This window comes from Cheilinus undulatus, linkage group 13 (assembly GCF_018320785.1).
Source record: "Cheilinus undulatus linkage group 13, ASM1832078v1, whole genome shotgun sequence".
NCBI classification, from domain to species: Eukaryota; Metazoa; Chordata; class Actinopteri; order Labriformes; family Labridae; genus Cheilinus; species Cheilinus undulatus.
The window spans coordinates 28015105-28038522 of record NC_054877.1 but is presented as its reverse complement, the minus strand read 5'-3'; the positions used below and the strand labels follow the sequence as shown (position 1 = coordinate 28038522).

General features: G+C 39.5%; 1 protein-coding gene across 5 annotated transcripts in view; it reads right to left on the bottom strand.

Annotated features, from left to right (window-relative positions):
* yeats2 (YEATS domain containing 2) overlaps nucleotides 1-19830 on the bottom strand; it is a 30510-nt gene extending 10680 nt beyond the window's left edge. For 3 of the 5 annotated variants that reach the window (XM_041803113.1, XM_041803115.1, XM_041803116.1), the window contains exons 1-19: nucleotides 19671-19830; nucleotides 19128-19233; nucleotides 18922-19019; nucleotides 18683-18775; nucleotides 18369-18587; nucleotides 18130-18248; nucleotides 15146-15307; nucleotides 13662-13773; nucleotides 12654-12698; nucleotides 12392-12560; nucleotides 10420-10662; nucleotides 9156-9323; nucleotides 8118-8212; nucleotides 7235-7420; nucleotides 6426-6654; nucleotides 4769-4927; nucleotides 3405-3532; nucleotides 2436-2582; nucleotides 2126-2308 (exon numbers count right to left, since the gene is read on the bottom strand). In XM_041803113.1, the coding sequence (XP_041659047.1) occupies nucleotides 2126-2308; nucleotides 2436-2582; nucleotides 3405-3532; nucleotides 4769-4927; nucleotides 6426-6654; nucleotides 7235-7420; nucleotides 8118-8212; nucleotides 9156-9323; nucleotides 10420-10662; nucleotides 12392-12560; nucleotides 12654-12698; nucleotides 13662-13773; nucleotides 15146-15307; nucleotides 18130-18248; nucleotides 18369-18587; nucleotides 18683-18775; nucleotides 18922-19019; nucleotides 19128-19227 (2655 nt within the window). In that variant the 5' untranslated portion in view covers nucleotides 19228-19233; nucleotides 19671-19830. The remainder of the gene's footprint in view (nucleotides 1-2125; nucleotides 2309-2435; nucleotides 2583-3404; nucleotides 3533-4768; nucleotides 4928-6425; nucleotides 6655-7234; nucleotides 7421-8117; nucleotides 8213-9155; nucleotides 9324-10419; nucleotides 10663-12391; nucleotides 12561-12653; nucleotides 12699-13661; nucleotides 13774-15145; nucleotides 15308-18129; nucleotides 18249-18368; nucleotides 18588-18682; nucleotides 18776-18921; nucleotides 19020-19127; nucleotides 19234-19670) is intronic. The other 2 variants (XM_041803114.1, XM_041803117.1) reach the window with 2 other exon arrangements.
* Nucleotides 19831-23418: the final 3588 nt, after the last annotated feature.

Sequence of the window (23418 nt, the reverse complement as noted above, 5' to 3'; positions counted from 1 at the left end):
TTACATTTTCAAATATAAATTGTTGTTTGGATGAGAAAAGGAAAAATGATGATAAAATAAATTAATTGTGGGAGGACTTCAGAGTTATTGTTTCTTTTTTTCCTTGCTCTGGATGCACTGTTTTACAGTGCTGTTAAACTCTCAGTAAAATATGCAGATCAGGTTACTGATTCTCTGGTATGCTCAAAGACAAAAGAGTCCTCTCCCCTATTGAAAGTCTTAATAATACAATAAACAGTCCCAGTCCTGAAAGAGCAGCTTTGCCAAACCAGAAACTGGCAGCCATGTAGTCATTTTCTGTCTGTTTCAGCATCTACAGAGCAGTTAAGTTTTTTCTGCCCTAACATACTGTAAACATATTTGTTTTTTATGTTTAAGTCTTTCATTTTGCATGTTTACATTTATTAAGTTAATGAGGCAGGGCAAATTTCTTTGAAGCTGTACTCATCCAAAACTCTTCCCACTGCTAGTAGCTGCTAAAGGCTAATTTCACACACACTGGCATGCACATACACACTCGTCATCCAAACTCTTTGCTTCTGCGCTCACGCTGGATGACTCCTGTTTTCCATATAATTATGCTACAGTACCAAATCAATACAGGAAGTCCCCTTTACCTCAAGTGTAAAAACAATTAACTGAGTGTTCTCTTTAATGCAATGGCAACAAGTCGGCTTTGAAAAATATACCAACTTGTTGTGAAATAAGCTTGTCAGATTATTTCTGCACAGAAAAAGGAAGTCAAACCTTTTTTTTATCTGGATTTGTTAAAAGTTTGCTAGTCAGGTCAATCTGATGAAATTACAGTTTTTCACAATTGCTTAGATACATTTCTCAAACTCTCTCCTTTTTCTCAAATCATTGAACATAAATCCCAGTTTTTAGCTGGTTTCACAAAACCTCTAGACCAGGGGTGTCCAAACTATGGCCCAGGGGGCCTAATGCGACCCACAGTCCATTTTTGAGTGGCCCCCAGCAAATTCTTAAAAGAAAAAGACATATGGCTCACATTAAAATACGTAACTTGTGCTTGACTGTGTTGTACTCTTAGTTTTAGCACTAGGCAACTGTAGTGTGCTAATTCTGTAAACAAACATTTTGACAAGGTGAATCTATTGATGTGTTTTTTTTCATGAATAAACTGGCATAGCACTGTAAAGGGCAAACATAATGGCAACCAAAATAGTAAGGCTATCTTGATTTATAACACACTTGTTGATTACAGCAGCAAATAGCAGTCCCAGCAGCGTACCTGAGACAAAGCTTATTTTATGAACTTTAATATCTCAAGGTGAGGTATATGAAAGTGGCCGATCCATTTGTATATGTTTCTGTATGTGGCCAACAGTGGAAAAAGTTTGGACACCCCTGCTCTAGACTACAACTTCACCAAGTCATTTCTTTGTTTGGCCAATATTTACAGCTGATAGAGGCAGATTATTATAGCCAAAATATTTGTTGTAAATAAAATTTACATCCCAGACGATAAAATAATTCACTTTCTACAAAGCTAACATCTGCTGACACCAACACCATACCAATAATATTGTGCATCCCTAGCAATGTCTGTTCTTAGTGTTGGTCTTCCTTCACATCTTCTCCTCCTCATAATCTACCACCTTTCTCACTCCTCCTCTGCAGACTCTCAGATCATCTCTATCCATTTCTGATATAAATTTTTACTCATTTTTGCCCTCTGAACATGGTCTAAATTAGTTTCACATTATTAGAGACAAGTGTTTTCAATCTTGACTGGCTGTGTTTAAATGATGACAACTGTGCTTGAATTGTGCTTAATTTCTGTCCCCATTGGTTACCATTACGCATCACAAAATCATCATAACGCAAAATGTGTTTTAGAGAATGAGATTGTGTTTAGAATTGTGAAAAAAGAGCTAACTGATTTTTCAAATTGTGTCTAGCCAGTTAAGTGTTTAAAGTCCTTCCAACAGGGGGGCCGATTTGATAAATTAGCTCAGGCAAACAACCATTTGGTTCAGAAAATAGGAAAGTGTTTACCAAATGTGAAAAACTGTAAAACAAAAAAGAAAATCTGTGTTAAGAAGACATTAACACAACATTAATACTTTTAACAGAATGAAAGTATTAATGTGGATAAACTTGCCTGTTGTTGGCTCGCTGCAGCTGCTGCAGCGCTGGGGGTGGAACTAGCAGCAGTGATGACTCCGCCTGTCATCCTTAATGTGGTTGTCCCCGGCTTGGACAAGTGACCCGCAGCTGCTGCTGTGACCGTTTTAACTGCGCCGTCAGACAACTTCACCTGTGCACCCTGGGAGCCGCTAACCACCTGTCAACCACAGAATAATATAAATGAATGTGCATGAATCAAATGTAATCAAAGATAATCCGGTAATTTCGTTATTTCTGAGAAGATAGTTCAGTCTTGACCTCAGACCAGTGTTACTCATACTGACCTGAGCCAGAATGGCCGCCTTCTGTCCAGCTGTCACACGGATGGCCTGCTGAGTAACACTTGCTGGAGATGATGCTGTATGTCCAGCTGAGCTGGAGGCTCCCTGCTTCCCTGAACCCGCTGCTGGCTGGCCAACCAGAAACGTTCCCTGGGTAACATGACAAGCAGTATGAGGTTAAGGGTAGGAATCAAATGTTCTCATGGTTGAGCCAGGTAAACACCACAAAAATCAAAGGAATTTGAAGCCATTATTGTGCTGGAGGGTACTTGAGGCCACATTGAAAAACACATTAAAAAAGCATCCCTTCCCATCAACTCTTCCACTTTTGTTTTGATGTTTTGATCCCAAATGCTTACATAAAAACTGAACCTTTGTCTAAGAGTATATGTGTGTCAATGTGCATTAGCCTTAAACTGCTGGAGGACACTGAAAAAATACATTTCAGAACATTTGTTAAGAGAAACACTTTGATAAGATTCTTAATCATGAAGATTGATTATCATTAGGATGCACAGTCCGGATCTGTACTTTAAATGTAAGTAGAAACCTCTGCAGACAGCTCCATTATATGCTGTGAGCTAAATGCAAAGACAGCATGGTTCTAAAGCCAACTGCAGGATCAATGCGGCTGTAATGAATGTGTCTCATTAAAAACACACCAGACTCAACTTCTCTGCAAGAATACAAAAACCTGAGAATCACCAGGGAGAAGAGAACACATTTGCATATTGTGTGTTCAGGTTTTGTCATGCTATATGGGAACGATATCTAAAGTTTTGATAGCATTTCACAGACCTTATGAAGTTTCCGACAGACTTTGATGATGCAGTGCTTAAAATATGCAGCAGGAATACATATCAAACAAAATGAGAACCCAAAATGAAACACAGGACATCAAAGAGAAAATACTTATAGTAGAGTATTTATGCCTCTGAGGGTTTACTATCGCGTAAATATGATTCTACCCACCTGTGGGGTCTGTTTGAGGATATAGGATGTGTAGGAGAGGTTGGAAGGCAGACTGCTGGAAGAGGAAGAGGAGGAGGAGGTCTGAGAGCCCCCAGCGCCCGCTGACGAGCTGCTCTGGGACTGCTGACCTAAATTACATACAGCCACATTCACATCAGTCTCAAATAGGAAAAACAATCCTGCGATTCTTTATCTCAAATCAAAGCTCTTCTATTCCTTTAAGTTCAGCACATTTAAAGATCATTTCTGATGCAAGCTTTACAGAGTAATGTTGGTTTATGGGACACTGCTAAACCTCTTTGATCTCTTCTAAATTTAACCAGAAGTGTGCTGCATGAGGCATTTTAGCTGCAGTAGGTATTAAATAAACTGCAGCAGGATACAGATGACTATGGCTGACTCACTGTCCAGAAGGTAAAGAAGCAGACAGCATCTGTAAGTCACTTCAGCAGTGGGTCTCTTTCTGTCCACAAAACTTTTTGATGAGCCCAGAGCGCTTACATTTTTTATACAGCTGTCTACAACTTCAGGCATGATGGAAAATGTCAGGGCAAAATCTATCTGGCTAGGACACTGACCCCAGATACTGAGTCACCTGCACACTCATGTATCAGTGTCACTATGCCCAAACCATTCCCAAAGTTACAAATGTTACATAAGAGACACAAATAAACCAAATAAATTCATAAAAATGTATAAAGTATTATATTGCCCGTAAGGAAACAACAAATTGAACATATCTTATACTGACTTTAAAAATGTATGAAACTTAAAATGATAGTTTAGACAATCTGTATTTAACTGAAGCATGTTTCACCCTCAAAGTCCAATACGAATTTTCAATGTGGGCCTTCCTTACTGTGCTCAAGCATGGTACATTTCTTTGGCCTTGGCAGAGATGGAAGAGGTGTGCTTGAACACCTCAGAGCAATTGCTCATCTTTGCAGACAAGCAAAGGTGTGCACCATGCACATATGACATACAATAGATACAATCATTCCTCTTAAAATAATTTTAAACAATAGTGGAGTGTTATGGAGACACATCGGACCAAAACGTTTCAAAATAAGCCACAAAGATTTCTGATGCAAGCTTTACAGAGTGTTACACTTGTGAAACATTCAGGTTCAAAAGGCAAATTTTAAACTGTCTTTTCATGAATCTTCAGACTAAACTGGTCATCAGTGTTACACAGCAGACTGAAGCCAGAATGTTGCCACATGAGTGGGTTTATATCCGTTTGTCCACAATGTGTCACTTGAGTACACAAAAAGTCTATGTACTGCGTATGATGATGACAAGTGCTGACATTATTTCATGGTATCTGCATTTAAAAGATGAATTAAAGATGTCAGGTGTCTCACTTGCACTGGAGGCTCGGAGGATGGCTCCCTGTGGGATGAGAAGCAGCTTTCCTTTCCCAGAAGGGTTTTTACTGTTGGTGGTCAGATAGAGTTTGGTGCCTGGAGGCAAATTAGCCAGATTGGCAAGGTTGTTGGCTGGGAGCTGAAGCGTGGCCATCACTGTGGATTAACACAGAAATAAACACAAAGTTAATCATACAGACTAAAACCTGTAAATATGGGTTTAAAAAAAAGGAACTGTTTTTGATATGGAGTAGTATTTTACATTTCTTGGCCAAACCTCAATCTTTTAATATACTTTGCATCTGGTGGAAAATGTGCAAACCCTTATCACAAAAGTACAGTTTCTTTGCTTAAAAGTACTTCAGTAAAAATAAAAGTTGTAGTATAAATCTCAAGTAAAATAAAAAAAGTAGACAATTCAGAGTTTACCAAAAGTACCGAGTATTGATTAGTCACTTTGGCTACCAAAGGAGCTTGTATGGTAAAATATGACTTTTCCTTAATGTGCGGTAACAAGAGGAGAATATGACTCTCACACCAGGTTGTTTATTATAAGGTGTGATGTCACCCAGTGGTGTGTGAGGCGGGCCTCCCCCTGGGGGGTGCCACAGAACTTCAGGGGAGGCGCGGAACCGTAAACCAGAAAAAAGGTGATTTGCTTTGCTAACTTCTGCTGTGCATGGAGCAAAATGGATAGACTTAATAGTAACTAGGGACTATACTATAGAGTTAGCTACTCAAGTTAGGATTTTCGTGCATTGGTCCTGATGATGCTCAAGTGACAGTGTTTAACTTGCAAAGATGTACAAGCTAATGACAGCATGAGGCTGTGTAAACCTTGGGGTCCTCTTAAGACTGAGCAAAAAGTCTAGCAACCAAACTAGGGGAATTTTCAACAGGAAGTGAAAGGAATTCAGTCACTGATCATTGCACTGGCACTGATTAAAAGCAAGGATGGTCTGCTGTTATGCAACCCTGCATCAACTGTACAGATGAAAATGTATAGTCCCCACTAAATACGAGGGAAAGGCAGATAGTTAAGGACATTTGCAGACCAAAATATCCAAAATATGTTAATGTTAAAAATGTTTAACGATTAGATATAATGTTGAAAATGTGGTTGTTAGGTTTTTTTTCAGTCTTTCTCTTTATGTGGGTGGGGGTCCACCGAATGAATAATTTCTTCTTAGGGGAGGCTCACTCTCCAGCACTTTGAAAACCCCTGATGTAACCGAAAGTAAAATGAAACAGCTGTTCTGGGATGAAATTTGAAATCAATATTTCCTTATGTGTGACTGACTTTTACACGTAATCAAAACCAATCTACAGGGCAGTTTTGTGTTGTTACACAAGGCTTAGACCTCCTTCTTTTGGTTTTTAGTGTTAATGTTCTCAATCAAAGCACTTCATGCTTTTTAAAATGTAGTTAAGTAAACAATACTACCCCCGAAAAATAAAAATAACATTACTGATATCAAAAACCATTTTAAATAGTACAAGTAAACAAAAAAGCTACTCAGTTACAGTAATTTGAGTAAATGTGGTTAGTTTTTTCTACTCCTGTCATAGAATAATGCAGAAGCATTGTGGAGGCAGCACATAAGCAATGCATCCCGCCTACGTTTATCCCACTTGTTCATGTGTGAATTCTGACCTCCACTCTTGCCGCCTGAACCACCGGCTGCCTTGGCAGCAGCCTGCTGACTGGAGATGCCACCAGCTCCGCTTACAATGGCTTTAGCAACTCCCTGAGCCAAAACCTGCTTCCCACTCATCACCTTGGAGACAGATGGACTACCCTTGGCAACCAAAATCTGTCCACTGCTGATGGCAACCTGTTTGACCGCAGACTGTAGCGTTGAGCTGACCGGGATACCCAACATCTGGAAATGAGCGAAGTGCCAAATGTGGTTTTAAAATAGCTGTAACTTTAAATGATACTTTAGACCTTTGCACACCGAGTCTGAATTATCCATCAGAATTTTTCCCTCACCTCACTTGAAACACTGTGATTTTCCCATGTATCATGTGGATATCAACCATGGAATACAACAGATAAAGACATTCATTTGTTCCCACAACCACCAAACAGAGACTGCATTAAAAAGTTGCTCTCCATCTCTATTTTGGCACAGCTGTGACATACACGCTGGTGCTGTATGAAGCTCTCTGTCAGGATGGATGGATCCAGAGTGATTTTTGAGGAGTGACAAAGCCACTCAGGCTCATCCTCACTCCTTATTTTCATCACAGTCCAAAATACTTTACCACATTCTATGAATTTTGGCAGTGAATACAAATAAAATGCAAGCGGCTGTGCAAAGTTTGAGTGCGTCAATTTCTTTGTATTAGGGATCTGAAGAAAAACGCATAGGATAATAACAGACTCATTGTGCAAAAACCTTAATTGCACATATCTGAATACATAAAAATGAAATTATTGGGTGTAGATGTAGATGAGACCTTGCCAGTTGCAGCCCCCGTGGGCCCTCCTGCCTGTTTCTGAGCCGCCATGGAGATCATGTGACCTCCTTTCACTGCGACAAACTGGTGTGCTGCTGTAGCAGCAGGTTGCTGCTGGCTGGTTACTGTGGAAACCATCTGCTGCTGCTGCGTGGAAACTTCCCCCGGCTCCTGCTTAATAATAACCTGCACAGGAAGAGAAGGAATTATTACACAGAGGACACACTGCCTCAAACCACAACAGGTTGTAGATACAGCGACTGTTCTATTAGTCTAAATTTACTCTTGAATTAAAATGAAAGTTTGTGAGGTTTACTCTAAATTAATACCAAGTTTTCTCTATTTTTCAAAGAGGCTACCGGCAGCAGAACTGTGAGAAGAGATTTGTTCCTCAAAACAGATTGCTGGAAATCAGCATCATCATTTATTCATCAAGGAGATGTTTATATGTTTTCCATCTGTCTCTATCTGTGCTGGCATTTAGTCCAACAGCAGCTACCCCTCACAGTCAATGACAACACCACTGGGATGAAACATGTATTTTATGGTAAATTGTCTCTCAGTCTTCTTCGATGATGGAATGATGACTGTATGAGAGTGGGAGGATTTTACAGCGCTGTATTGACATTGAGTGAAAAAGAACCATGCAATTTTCTCTGCACCCCCTCCTATCTTCAGAGTGATGTCCCATTTAAATAGCTTGCCAAGGCAGTCACATCTGCTGAAGATAGCACCCAGGCCTTCTATTAATACCACCCTGCTTTGTTAAAGGCACAGATACTACAGGGAGAGACTATCTTCACGTGGTGGGAGCAGATCAGTAAAAATAGACGCTTAGATGTCATCTAAAGGGGTGACACCCTTTAAAATGCTTCAAACTCACCTTCACGCCAGAGGAGAGGAGGGTGCCGGTGTGAACTTTGGGCGCAGGGGAGCGAGTGCCGTGTGCTGCAGACTGTTTGCCTGAGGGGCTTCCTGCTGTGTAAAATTTGCACAAAAACACACACAATAAGACATAAAGGAGACGACTGCACGCATTATGGCTCAGTGCAGCTCTTGTCATCCTTTCCACAGGCACTGAGGCCACTGTAATGTGAGGTGAGTGTTACCTGCCAGGTGAGCTTCAACTTACCTTGCCACATTTCACTGCTGAATTATCATAATTTAAATACTGTGTTTTCCAACAGGTAAATCAGCCACAACACCCACATTAACCTCATCCAGCTTGATAAAACATCACTAATAGCACTCAAGCCCTGTGGACAGATCTGGTTAAGCTGTGCATTTATGCAGGAAGTGTGGGAGGGGCAATGACAGAGAGAGTGAGCAATCTAGAAGAAGAGCACCTAAGATAAATCTGACCTGACACTGCTGATAAAAGACAACTTTACTGATGTAGGATGGCTTGACTGCTTGTTGGATTGCACATATCAAGCGTACACTATCATCTCTTCACAACTTGTTTACGGAGAAATACATGCAGAAGAATGCAAAGGCAAAACTTAAAGTGATTGTTGGGTTTAATGCTCCTAATCTGACCATGAAACAGAGCTGCTCAGTCACCATGGCAACCTCTCATACAGCATCTATCCTGCTGGCTCACCACACGTCATACTTTATAAGTGCCAAACAGAAACAAAAGGGAAACGTGGGGAAAAAGAGAAAGAAAATAAACAGATGGAATGGAGTACAAAGAGGGGATAAAAAGGGAGTAAAAGAGGATGAAAAAGAGGAGAAAAGAACCAAAATAGAGGCAGAAAAATGAAGGAAAACTCTAGGGGGTATTGTTCATAATCTTTTCAGCTACAGAGTACATTTTTATATTTCTATGTGGGTGGTTCAGACACTGCTTCTGGATTTTTGCTGCAGGTCCACATCCGATTTCATGTGGCACTTTGACACTGAGTGGGAGTGGGGGTACCTGTGGAGGCGGCGGATGAGGAAGTCATGCCGATCACCTGGCCTGGCTTGTCGACAATGATATAAGGGTTGTTTAGCACTGATGAAGAGCTCTGCTTGCTGTGGACCGGTGTGGAGGTGGTGGGAGTGCGAGGCAGCGGGGAGTGGCTAGGGGTGGAGATGGGAGACCCTGTGTGGGAGAAATCACAACAACTGTTGAATGAAAAATTACCTTTATGGATGTTTAAATTAACTGAAATAGAAAAGTGTTCATAAGCAAAGCAGTGCAATGATAAAGACAGAAAAAAAGCTCTCCTGGGAAAATTCTCTGAGCTGTTGGGATAAAACAGAATACTTAAAGGAACTGTTACAATTTTAGGTATTTTGGCCAGAAGTAAACTGCACTTGATAAAGATTAAGAATTGTCATATTGGCAGTAACAACTTTAAAGTTTTTAAAATATCATATAATGTGAATATCTGGGCAGTGATGGCTGTCTGTGTAATAAGTGTTCTTCTTTTACACATTTAATATCTAAAAACAGAGATTCCTTTTTTAAAGTAAGCCTTTTTATCCAAACAATCAGTCAGAAGTTTGTTAAGCAACTGAAATTCTGACATTTGAGTGAAAATCAAGTATCACATAGCTTACTATTTAAAAAAATAAAGTAACCAGAAGAACATCTTATTCTGTATACTAACCGTAAAGCTACCACCAGGGGGGGACATAACCTGACACACCAGATGGATTAGTTTCACACATCCATCTGGGAAACTGTCAATACTAAGTGTTTGAGAAAGGGCAGAGGATTTGAAAAAAACTCAGAGTGTGATTGGATGAATGTTCTGTCTGTCACATCTTTACAGGCCAATCAGAGCAACAAAACACATGACGTTGCCGTGACCGAGATGTGTGTGCGCAGCTACCGAGGAATAAAGTGAACCATGGCAGCTGTAGACATGTCAGTACATGACTTTTGGCGTTTTTGAAAAGAAAACAACTCACTGCTCTTCTTTGTTCTTCTTTTAACGAAGAAATGTAGTCAAATTATGATAAAAATGGCGCTTTAGCAGCATCCACGCTAATCCCTTCCGCCATAATTAAGCAAGCCTCTTGTTGCTACTTGCTTACGTCACAACTCCGCAGCGCCTGAAAGTACCGCCCCTCGTCGCTGATTGGTCCTGTCACTTTCTAACCGGGCCCAAATGGTTCAGATGGGAGCTTTGCAAGATGGATTCAGGAATGGGCATCTCCATCTGCTTTGCAAGGTTGGGGGGGACACGTACCTGAAACTATTTTACAGCTCATGGTGATTGGTTGGAAAGATTTCCCAGGCGACTCAGCAGGGCTGGGCGGCTGTCCTTGTGGGACAATCTTACAGCTCGCTGTGATGGGCTGGAAGGCTGAATTGCCATGGGAACCCAGAGTTATCCTGTCGCTGACTTTGGGCCGGGTTGGGGTACGTTCACCAGCGGCGAGGCTGGAGCTATGGCTGCCTGCAGACCTGCCTGTCTCTGCTTTGATAAAAGCTAGAAGAAAATGGGAGATTAATCTTTATTTACTTTCAATTTCATCTGGTGACATTAACAGGGTTCCTACAGCTTAAGGCAAGTTAAATTCAAGACTTTTTAAGACTTTTTTAATGCCATTTGAAATAAAATTTAAGACCAACTTCACAATAAACACAAATGGCCTCATACACATTGCCTGGTACCCAGGGCTGCCCCTGGCAGAAGTGAAGCCCTAAGCAGACTCTGATATGAGGCCCCCAAATACCCCCACCCACCATCTTGGTATTACAATAACACATGCAGAGTCTGTGCCAACTGCAATTTTGCCTGAGTTAGTTGAAATTGAGACATCATCAAAGATAGCATACCAAAAACTACCACAGATCTGTGTCTTTCAGCAAAACTAACTTTTATCTGAAAAAAAGGTCCCAAAAATGATCATTGCTTTCAACGATCATATTCCTTGTTGCAATAACAAAGATAACATTTTAGTGTCTATCTGACTTTTTTAATTGTTATCTTCATCATAACATTAATCCCACATTTTTAGCTCTGTTTGATTGGGGTTTTTCCCTCAGAATTAAACTAGCATAAACCAGTGATCTTGCCCCCTCATCCCCCTCAAATACACCCCTGCACCCCTCACCTTCCCTCACAGACAGCAGCTCATCTGTTTTGCTTCTGTATCTTCCTCACTATGTTTCTGTGTCATCATCAGTAGGCTTTATTTTATCACCTTAAACATATGTTGTCTATATCTGTTTTCACCCGCTGATCAGTGCGAGGAAATTCTACGACGTCAATTAATTCCTGGTCAGAACCAGCGCGGGAGCTTTACAGAGTTTTACCAACAATCACAAACTAAAGGATAGTAGAAGCTGACTTTTGACAAGAGAGGTTGCACAATGACGGGTGGATATACAGGACAGACGTGATTAGAGTTTCTGTGCTGCAAGCGTCAGAAGAGAGACAGGGAGAAGGAGCTCACACTGCCCGCACTTCATTGATCAAGGATGGCCCTGATCTCCAAAAAAAGATATCTTGAGGGTTGATTTACTAATGTAATGGCCAGGTAAAGTTTCCGTTTGGTCAACACTGCATATACACTACCTTGATCATATTTATTATACAAACGCTGGACTGACGTGCAGGGAGAGAGAAAAGAAAACAAACGCTCAAAGTGAGGCCCCCCACGATGTTAAGGCTATACGCGCTATGTGTAGTTTGTGTCTAGGGGCGGGCCTCCTGGTACCGCTTTCAGCCATGAAGAAAAATCTTGGTTGGACAGCCAATTTACACTATCCCATGTTGTCCAAAGTTGCTACATGAACAATGTGCATCTGCTCTCAATCCCAGCTGCAACCACATCACTGTTTTGTTGGTTCTGCTATCATGATTGCACAATGTTACCACTAGAGTAATCTGGTAAATTATTTTTAAAAAATAAATTTTACCAGTTATATTGAAATTTGAGAATATTTACAATCAAAAAATCCTACTTTTCACATGTTAACATTTTTTAAGACTTGATTTAAGACATTTTAATGCCAATTAACGCCTTGTTTTTAGATTCATGAATTCAATGCCTTTTAAGAGTTTTAAGGATCCGCGGGAACCCTGATTAAATGTGTTCTTTGACAAAGTTAAAGATGTTTAAAACAGACCAACAAAAACAATAGTTACAAAAATTTAAGGCTAATATTCAGCATCATGTTTAAAAGGACATACTGTAAATATCTCTACGTACCTTTGTCTGTGCTGGGATCATGTGATGTGGGAGAACTTGAGCGTCCATAAGTTTGAGGCACTGAGGTGGACATCGTGGGGCTTGCTGCTCTGCGAGTCACCTTGGAGGAAGAGGGCTGAGGGATGTAATCTTCCCCAAGAGAGTCCCTATGGAGCTCCACATCAACCACCTGAACAAATATAGCTCACTGCTAGAGGCAAGTTCTTAGAAGAAGAAAAAAACAAAGTCGCTGCTGGAAACAGAGCGAGAAGTTGTAACTTACAGTTTCCGCCCCAAGTGTCTGCAGCCCTGTGTATGTCCTGTCCAGCTAAAGGTAAAGAAAAGAGAGGTCAAAATACACTTTAAAAGTCTTGACTCTTATAAACTACAGAGATCATGTCAATAAAAACAAGTAGTGAACTTGTAACTGACTAATTATGACAAAAAGATTATCCATGCCAAAGAGTCTATGCCAAAATCCATAGTCTCAGCTGCTCCTTTACTTTTAAGTTACATTTTGTTTCCTTGTCAAACTTTTCATACCAAAAGAGATCAAACTCTTGGTTAGATTTATGGTAGTATCTGATATCCGATTTTTACAAAGGACAGTACAAAAGTCATCACAAAGTCGTACACAGGACAGCAATATATCTGTTTCCATTGAATTGTTGAAGGAGTTTTAAGAATAAAATCAAACATGAGCTAAACTTATTTCTGTAAACTGGTCACAAAAACCCACTTGGGTTTAAGCAACGGGAATTAGTGTTACATGCAATGTTTGAAGGGATTTAAAAATGTCCCTAAGGTCGATCCATCAGTATGGAAGATGAGAAATCCTGATGGACCAAGGACATGCTGCTCAACTACCTATCACAATAACAAAAAGAAATAGAGAAGAGTCACAGATTTTTTTCATATTAACTAGCTAATTGAAAATAATTTCTTCCTTTCTTCTACTGCTACTGTTGATAAGTCATGTCAGAGACATGTTTTAGGTCATAACCTACTTTTCAAAGACATCTCCATATCCATTTAGCCCATCTACTAATTTTCAACAAAGCTAAAACCACTTCAAGCACACTGAACTTTTTAAAGAAATAAAGGAGAATTTTATCACAATTTTCTTTTTAATGAGGTTCACCGGTAAAGTTGCAAAACACCAGATTTATGGAAACATTAAAAGGAAAATGTTGTGATGTCTTTGAAAGACTAGTGTGGAAAAACCCTGTGTGTGTGTCTGGCTAAAGAGGAAACAACCCAAGTGATGATGCAGTCTGTAATCTGGTCTGACCTTTAGCTGGTGGATGATGTCAATGCGTTTGTTGCGGGGATCTTTGAAGTGGATCTGGATCCTCACTGGAAACTCGCCCCAGCCACGGCGTGTTAAATGAAAGGGCGGCTCACTGAGGAAGGACACATTCAAACATCATTATGTAACTTTATCGATCTGGGAAAATGCCTATAGAGGATGCATCACAATGATTTCAAACAGAGACAAAAAAACTAAGCTCCCATCTTGGTTTCAGACTAAGTTAATAATGTGCTAAAATCAATGACTGGAAGAGCTCTTATCTTCCGCCCCTTTGAAGCTTAAGGTTTTCAGGCTCACAGAGCAGAGACTGATCCAACTGCCTGCACTTACAAGGCCATGTGTGTGTGAACGCAGATTATGTGTGTACTGATATAAACCCAATGACTGATGCAGCTTTTGTTCTTTCATTCATCCCTTCATCTGCATTCAGGCTGTGTCGAGAGTCAGCAGAGAGCATCAGGCCTGCATGGGGTTCACTGGGAGTGAAAACTTGAGTAAGTCAAGGGAGCTTATGAGCCGCTGCCACAGCAACGTGAGCGCCTTGTCAGCTGAAACAGCCAGGAGGCTACAGCTTGGGATAAGAATTGCTGACTGAAGAAAGAGATCATTTATTCAAAAGCCACCGGCAAACTTAAATCCTTTGTGACTTTTAGAGGATAAAAACTCAAATGAGACACCTTAATCAGTGAACTTGAGGCTGTGCGACAACTCTCTACACAGCTCAGTGCTTTGGGTGAACACTAACACTTCACATGCATGTTTTTCTGTGTTTCAGCAACCCTGTGTGTGATTTAGGTGTGTCTGCTATTAATCATACTGATGCTGACTTCCAGTCTGACTCACTCTACTGTACGTCACAGACTCCGCCTTGAAATGTGTGTTTACAACCTGGGTAATGATTATTATTCGTTTGCATGAATTATAACCTCAGGCAAGAGCAACTCCATGGAAAATATGATTTAACTTTCAGCCATGAATAATGGGTACAATGATCGGATATCCACAAGAGGGCACTGCTTAAAAAGGATTTTCAGAGTGGTTTGTTTACTGCTGGGTGTTTGTTACACAATGTGAATCTCAGCACTGTTTTTGCACTTGGAGGCAGACCCAACAAAGTCCTGAGTTGAATGCCAGCTGGTGATATAGAAAGTCTCTCACGCATCCAGGTGATCCTGTCCAAAACTATTCCTGGCATTTTTAATGTGTGTGTGGTGCATGGAAAGAGGTGGGGAAAACTATTGACAACAATAACAACAAACTAGATGCAGACAAAGTGTCTATGAGCAACATATAATGGGAACAAATTCAGTCCTGTGTCTAACACCTTGTTTTTCCTGAAGGAAACACACAGAAAAGCAAAGTATTTTCATAACAAGTGAGAAGCTCCTCCTTTATCTGAAACTGTGTATGTCACTGGCAGGTGTGTCTGTCTGACAAATGTAGAAAAATAGACAGTTACAAACCTGACTTCCACCAGGTCATTGGGTTTGTAGCTGGGATGCAAGAAGAACCAGACTTTCTTTACAAAGTGATCAATGCTGGGTTCCTTCCTGGAGCCTCTGACGTACACCATCCACTTATGGGTAGACTGGTCGTTTTCTTCCCGCTTATCTGGGGGAATGTACCTAAGAAAAAGGACCAATATTGAGGAAAAAAAAAACATATAGAAAGGGGAACCAGTAATGTATGGGATAATGTGGGGGGGGTGGCAGAAGAATAAACAAGAAGTAAAACAAAGACATGCATGATTGACTGGAGGGCAGGGAGGGCTGAAGAGGATGTAGCACTCCTTCTTAGTCTTACACTAATACCTACATGAAAGGAAACAAGTGGAGAATGGGGGATTAAGGTTTATAAGAAAAAAAGTTCAATTTAAAACAGATAATTAAGAGTAAGCCATGCATGAACATTTTGAGAAAACACTTCCAACACCGCTGTAAAAATAACAGGTCAGGAAAAGCTGAGCATAAATGAGACATTAGGTATTTGACAGGCAACTTCCAAGTCATCTGATCCTGTGTGTTTTATTACCTATGCATAACTGTCGTGTCAAGTTCAAGCCTTTTTGTTATGTACAAGTGAGCCCTGTAGCACATGTGAAATGATTCCAGGTATCCCTCTGAGACATCAGTTTGCACAAAATACACAGTCCCATCAATCTGTCTTCTTAGTCATGACATGGGCCTCGTATTACTCTAAATCAAGGAGTTTCGTGGAGCTGCCATTTACTTGGATCAGCTCAAGCCAGGGGGAAAATAATTTGATAGAAGGTAGTTTTAAACTGCATCAAGACTGGGCTTGCACGAAACCTGAAATAGGGCTCAGCTCTTAGCGCACAGTCATGTGAAAACAAGACGAATTTAACTGAGAAGCTGACTGAAAAATACAAAAACAAACTAGTAGGAACTTTCTGAACAGGGTTAGACAAACCTGTTTGAGAGGAATTTTAATAATTTAATAAAAACAAGAACATCCTCAGTGCACGTTAATTTAATTAATTTGAACTTTTACATATGAACAAACGTTTAACCAAGACACTTCTCTCACTGTTGGAAAATAATTTCAGCCATTTGGGGTTGGAAATTTTAACATTTTTCTCTCAAATTTGATGAATATAAACTTGATGTATTAAAAAAAAGATAAATTCAGATTATGAATAGATATGTTAGGAATTTAAAGAATTCAAGTGAATTTAGGAGGACATGTTTTAGGGGTTTCTGTCATTTTGATTGATAACTCAGCCAAAAAAGGACTCTCTCTTTGTGATTCTAAACATTTTTAATTGGTCATATAAAAATGTGCAAAATATTAAAAGGTAAACGGGAGAACTACGGCTTAGAAGAAGATTCATTTTCCACCAAGACACTGAACTGAAGCATACAGATAAAGTTACACAGAAATGGTTTAAAGACAATAAGGTCAGTGTTCTGGAGCGCCTGAGTCAAAGCCCCGACTTCAATCCAACAGAAAATTTGTGGCTGGACTTGAAAATGGCTGTTAATGCCAAATCCCTGTGCAACCTGATAGAGCTTGAGCAGTTCTGCCCTGAAGAATTCAAATTGCAGTGCCCTGATGTGCAAGCCTGACTGAGACCTATCCATACAGACTCAGTGCTGTGATTGCAGCCAACGGTTAATCTACTAAATATTGAATTGAAGGGGATGAATATCTATGCAGTAGGGGTGTGACTGTACACAAACATTTTGGTTCGGTACGTACCTTGGTTTTGAGGTCACGGTTTGGTACGTTTTCGGTACAGTAATTAAAGCGAATAAATAACAAGATTTTTTTATATTAAATTGTATTAAAATAAATAGGCGGAATAAAATTACATTGAAATTAATAATAATGCTGCAACCTCCTTCCAAAAGGTCTTCAATTTATACAAAAATTAATAAACAAATACATTTTGAATTACTAGGTTATATACCTATTCTTTAAACACCAAAACTTCCCAGCCCAACTTGAACACACCATCATACAACCGTAAGTTAGCTTGTTAAATATGCTAATCAACATTTATCCTGCCATTTTCAACATGGACTTCAGCACCGGATTACTTTTTTAACCAATGGGACCTACTACAAAGTTTGGGAGAATTTTTCACAGCCCATCTTGGCGGATAAAGAGTTTAGAGCCATGTGAAGTCTGAGTATAACTTTACCTATGATGCAGCTGCAGACATGACGGAGACCCCTCTCCCCCTCCTCCGAGGCTGACAGTTGAAGGTATGCATTTTGAATTAATTGGATTTACAAAACCAGAGCACCATTGTTGCAAAAAAAAAGAAAAAAAAATTTAAATCATGGAAAATTCATAACCGGCTGGTGAAACTTTTCTGTTGTTCCTCCTCGTTAGAGTGACGTTCTTGTTTGAGTGGTGCCTTTTCAAATGCTTTGATTAATCCGCTGGATGACGTGGTGTCAGTGACACTGCTGAATAATGTCAGCTACTGTTGTTGTCTTTGTCCACTGTTGTATTTTACTGGGAAACAAAGTGTTCCTAAACAGGACACTTTTATCTGGGAATATTCAGGCTGTTGCTGTCATTTGCTGTGGTTGTGTGGTTGCCAGGACAGTGTGACACTGTGTTGTTCTCTGGTTTTCCGTCTGTGTATGAGCTTCGTTACACATGTATCCGTTTAATACACGCCTGTACCAAGAGGCCCGTACCGAATCGGTACGGTACGAAAAAACGTACCTTTACACCCCTGCTATGCAGTCACTTATTTTACATTATATATTTTTATTCAATTAACAAGACTTTGTAGAAATCTTTTTTCACTTTGACATTAAAGAGTTTTTTTTTGGTAATTTTTGTCAAAAAAGGCTATTCTGTTAATCATGAGTGATTCAGGGTGAGCATCCAAGGGGTGAATACATTTTACAGGCATTGTATGTCACACTGATTCTTGACTGTAATACTTTCACAAAGTTTTGCTACTTACTTAGAAACGTTTCCCACTACAATTGTCTTCTTTGCATAGAGTCTAGAGGCTTCAGTTCCAGTAGTGTGGTACGTCACCCTCTGCTCCGCTCCAATGGACAATGGCACACCAAAAGTGTCCTAAGAGAAAACAAAAAAATAAAACATTACCCAACTATTCTTTAACATAAATATGCTAATTCAATTATGACACTTGCTTTGCTTTCATCAAATAATCAGAACTTTATCATATTTACACACCTTTCCTGTATTGCGTCCAGGTCTGCTGTCATCTCTCCATGCTCCTTCACTATCCCTCTCAGCACCGTCTCCCTGCTGTGAGAGGGACTCTGACTCTGAGTGGACAAGAGAAGGAGTCTCAGAGCCCTGGTTTAGAGGGGAAGAGGAACGGGAGGGAGACTCAAGGAACCGGCGGATGGCTGGATGGTTCAACACAGCAGGGTCACTCTTGGCAGAATGCTGAGATAAGACAGAAAAAAGGATTGTGGTTAATTGTCCATGGCTTTGCTACTACCTTCCCTGCTAACATTTATAAGTATGTGAATATGTTTTACCTCTGAAGACTTAGTAACACCAGCATTGGCATAGTAATTGGCCACTATGCATGCCCTCAGCTTGTCCATCATCCTCCTGGCTTCATTGAGTCGCTACATAAAAGGGGTAACAAATTGAAGTAAATGCTCTGCTATCCTTACAATCATACAAAAAATCTTAAAGTTATATTCTGGTTAAACACATTACCCACAACTGATATGAGCTGTAACAAAGGAGAAATAACATATCACCTGCATACCTGACTAATCACATCAATTTCATGCTCTTTGTTCCTCATCTCTAAAGAAAACTGCTCCCTGATGATGGTTTCAATCTTCTGTATAGTTGCTTCTCGAGCTGGCAAAGAAAGAGATAAATGAATTAGACCAGGGGATCAGCAGAGTATTTTAAACTGTTAGGTAATGTAAAGCAAATGTATTGTCTGTTTTCAGGGCATAAACTTACCATTATGTTCAGCTGCTTTATTTCTTTTACTGTTCTGAACCAGCGAAATGTCCTCATAGTCTGGGTCATTGCCCTCTATTTTCCTTTTAATTCCCGACATGGCTGCCTGTTGAAAAAAAAAAAAAAAGTTGTACATAAAGATGCTAATCAAAACAGCCAATAGCTTTATCTAGTCACAACCATGCTCCCATGGTCAGTTGTGACTGGCACTGAGTTAGCAGGCTAACAGTAAAAGCTGCTAGTAATGTAGCTAGTTTGCCATGCTTATGTCCATCAACAGAACAGCTACACCAACTACTACTTTTTAAAACGGTTTAATTCTTTTGGTTCTTATGGGCATGCAATAAAGATTTTTTTGGGTATACGATGATTGTTTAGCCACAGGACCAGGTTTAACGCTCTCCGTGTAAATATGAATGCGTGCCTGTAGCTCGTGCAGCTAGGCTCGGTAACGTTAGCAACAGCTATCCGTTTTGCTAGCTTTGCTAACGTTAGCACACATTTATAGAAAACGATTCAGTCTGAATAAAAAAGGAAACTTACTGGAGTGGCTGCGATGCAACGTTTGTCTTTGTGGCGTATGTTTTAATTCAATGAGGGCATATCCTTTTAGGTCTTATTCTGTTTAACTTCCATGCTTGTGTTAAGTGAATTGCTAAAGCTCGATGTGGACTAGAAGCTAAACAGTGGTTGGTAGCCCTGCACATCAGCAGAGCAGCCACCAGGCACCACTATTCTACAAAAGACAGCTGATAGTGAGTATGGGCACTAACGACTTTGTTTATTCATTGTTGCTGAAACTGAGTGACATTAGAGATATTATGTGTCTTGTGCTTATCCTGCTTTGCCTGGGTTCCTATCATTTTACGGTACTGATGTCTGTGTCTTGCCTGCATCCTGATGTTCATGATGTCTTAGCTGTGCAGTTCATGTCTGCACTCTGATTGACGTCTGTGATGTCTTAGTTTGCATGGCATCACAGGTCATCTATGTTTGGTTCTATATTGTTGCTCTTTATCGATGTAGATTAATTATTATCTGTCTACATGTCACGTTCTGTTTCTTGTCTTTTGTCTGGGTTGTTGCTTTGTTTTTGTACTTGCTTCTGCACTTGTCAAAGCACTTTGTAAACCCACGTTTTTAAAAGTGCTATACAAATAAAGTTATTATTATTATTATTATTATTATTGTGACAGAACTCCCACCTTAAAAGAAGAATGGAGACATGTAACTCTTTCAAGTCTTTAACCTGCATAATCTTATGACAAGATTATACAAGTCACTGTCATTGTCTTTATAGTTCTTTATCAGTGTAATTAAATTCAGTTGGCTTTATGGCTTGGAAAACATAATCAGCTTCTTTGCTAAAGTAATGTACACATTTGTAATAATAGTAATAATAGCAGATAAAATGGATTATTGATATCAAAAACACAGTTTAACTTTAAATTATGGTCAAAATGTAGAATTTCTTTTTTTTTTAACATGCAGAAAGTTCATGTCATGGTGGTGATTGAGGTCTTTAGTCTTAACAGCTCATGTTAATCTGACACACCAATTCCACAATGTTTGCAATGTTGTTCATTGTTCGTATTGGTGTATTGTTTTCTTTGCTGGGGAAAAGTGGATAGAACTTGTCACTGATGCCATTGTTCAAAGGGCAAGTGATTAGAAAGTGCAACTCTGTTTTCACCTCCTGTTGGCTGCAGTGGGTGCTTTCCTCTTTAGGGTAGTGTTGTAGTACTCGAGAATGATCTTGGAACCATATTTTGAATGTCTTGGTCTTGTCTTGAAATCAAGAGCATTTTTTAATTGATATTGTCTCGGTCTTGGACCAGCCAGACTCAGGATTCTCCATCAAAACTGGTCAAGACTACCGCTTAGATGTTATTCTTCAACATCATTAATGTGATGTGAATAAGGAGAAGCTCTTACCGAAACAACAAATAGCTTCAATTCATGTATAATTTGTGATTTGTGCTCTTGGACTTGTCTCAGTCTCAGACTTGCCAGGCTCAAGATTTTCCTCCTAGTGACAACTTATCCTTTTGTTCAGGTTGGGCAGATGTCTAAGCGGGAAGCTCTAAGCAGTCTCTGAAGGTCAGGGCTATGTTATGGATTGTGCTCTCTTTTGTGTTTTGATGAGTAAATTATATCTTCATAATTCTGCTCTGCATGCATTATTTGGTGTTTTCCATTGCATTTACAGAACTGTGCATGCAGAATCTCAATCTGATGTTTGTCCCATTTAAGTCTTATCATCTTTCATTAATTTTTTAACTGTCTGGTTCAATGGAAATCGCCTAGGTTATAATATTTTTGGGCAGACTTTTAAGTTCAAAGTGGCAGAGGTTTCCTTTTATAACACTGATGCACAAATGCTTTGTTTTGTACTGGTATAGACTGTAGTTTCATCTATAGGCATGTAACTGTAATTCTAACATACTATATCTCACATTTTTAAGGTTTGGCAGCACAGCCTGACTGCCAGTCATGGTCTACAGTGACAACACGGGACAAGATAGAGTTCAAATTCCTGAGGAGCACATTTTTGATGATCAGGAATGAGATGAGCTCTACATACCTCAACATCATCCACATGGGACGTAAGAGCTATCACTGCCGCTTTATCTAATGTAACACTTTTTCAGGCATGCAGATAAACATGCAGTCTTTACGCAAAAATACCAACAGCCACACAAAAATGACACACGTGGAGATGGTTTCAAAAGCAGTTTTCTGGGACCTTGCACATACTGGGAATAACGGTCCTCTAAAACAATTCAAAGTCTGAAAAATCTTCTGTACTCTTCAGTTGTGGTCCTGATTGACATGTTCAGTTGGATTTATCCCTTTTGTTTCAGCCAGAGTACTTAACGCCCACCACTGCACCACAGAGCGGTATTAATTTAATCTGCTTGTTACCCACACCAGCATGTCTGTGGGTGTAGGGTAACCATTGGCTGCCTGTGCCAAATGTCTTATAAACAAGATTAATGGACGCTCTGGCACGTAATCTGATATACATTGTTCCCCATACATATGTGTAAGAATGCACTTGATGAACTCTGCATTCTTTCGACATTGCTTAAAGTAAATGCAGTGACACTGTGCCTCAAGAATCTGTGAAAGGAATGTAAGTGGTTTTGATAAAACCAAAATATAGTATGGAGTGCATAAATCAAATCGGGAGGCACAACAAAAAAGGCTTTGTGAGTTGTTTTTACTGACTGAGTTGCTCAATCCAGGCATGAAATAGTCTGTCTGGTTTGATATACTGTTTTCTTGTCTAACACAATAGCTTGTTAAAATGTCACTAATATGATTGATGGAGTCCTTGATTAAATATAAGATGTAACGGCCACATCAGGCAAAATATGATAATGTATTTTTTTACCGGTTGTTATCTCAGTGTCTGTGGTATCTTCATAAAAGTATGTGGTTTGGTTTGTCAGCCCAGTCATACAGTATAATCCATTTTTTAAATAATACATCAGTAAATGCCTTAAGGACCAACTGCCATTGGTAGCTGGATACAGCTACTTTCCATCTAACTGGTCTGATTTGTTTTATATCAAGTCCAAAAAGAGTATATCATCAGGGCATCTTTTTGCATGGGATTTATTAAAATAAAACATAAAGACACCACTTCTTCTGCAAGTTATGAATTTATCATTTTAAAAGATGAGACCATATTCAAATGAGATCTGTAAAGATAAATCAAGTTAATTGCATTTAAATACCACAATTAGTGCACTATTTTTTAAAATCACGATTGCTTTATGGTCCCTTTCAGAAAACTTTGGTTAAGGTGTGTCAGCGTCTCCCCGCAGACACAGTGAGTCCACCACTGTTGCTTTATGTCTCATTTCACTTTTTAATTATCTGCACCTTTTCAGTGGTCCTTTATTTAATTTTTCAAATCAAATAGTTTATTTATTTTTGCAAAAAGGCTTCATTTTAGTTGCGTTTTTATTACTTTTAGGTTTTTCGGCAATATGGGACACATGGCAGGTTGAACCCAAAGGGGTTTTTCATTTATTTATTTTTATTTAAACTTGATGATTGAATACAACTTAAGACCTAAAATTACTTTTGTGTGAAGTCTTTTCCAGTCAAATCAGGCGAGTCTATTCTCTCCAGGCTTGGATGGACATGTTAGTTAGTCTGCTGCTGTCTAAGACTAAAACTAAGGTTTTATGACAAATTTTAATTTATTTCAGTTATTTTTCTTTCTTCTTTTTTCTAAAGTTTTGTTTTTACTAAGTTTAAGTAAACTAAAATGGTTTAC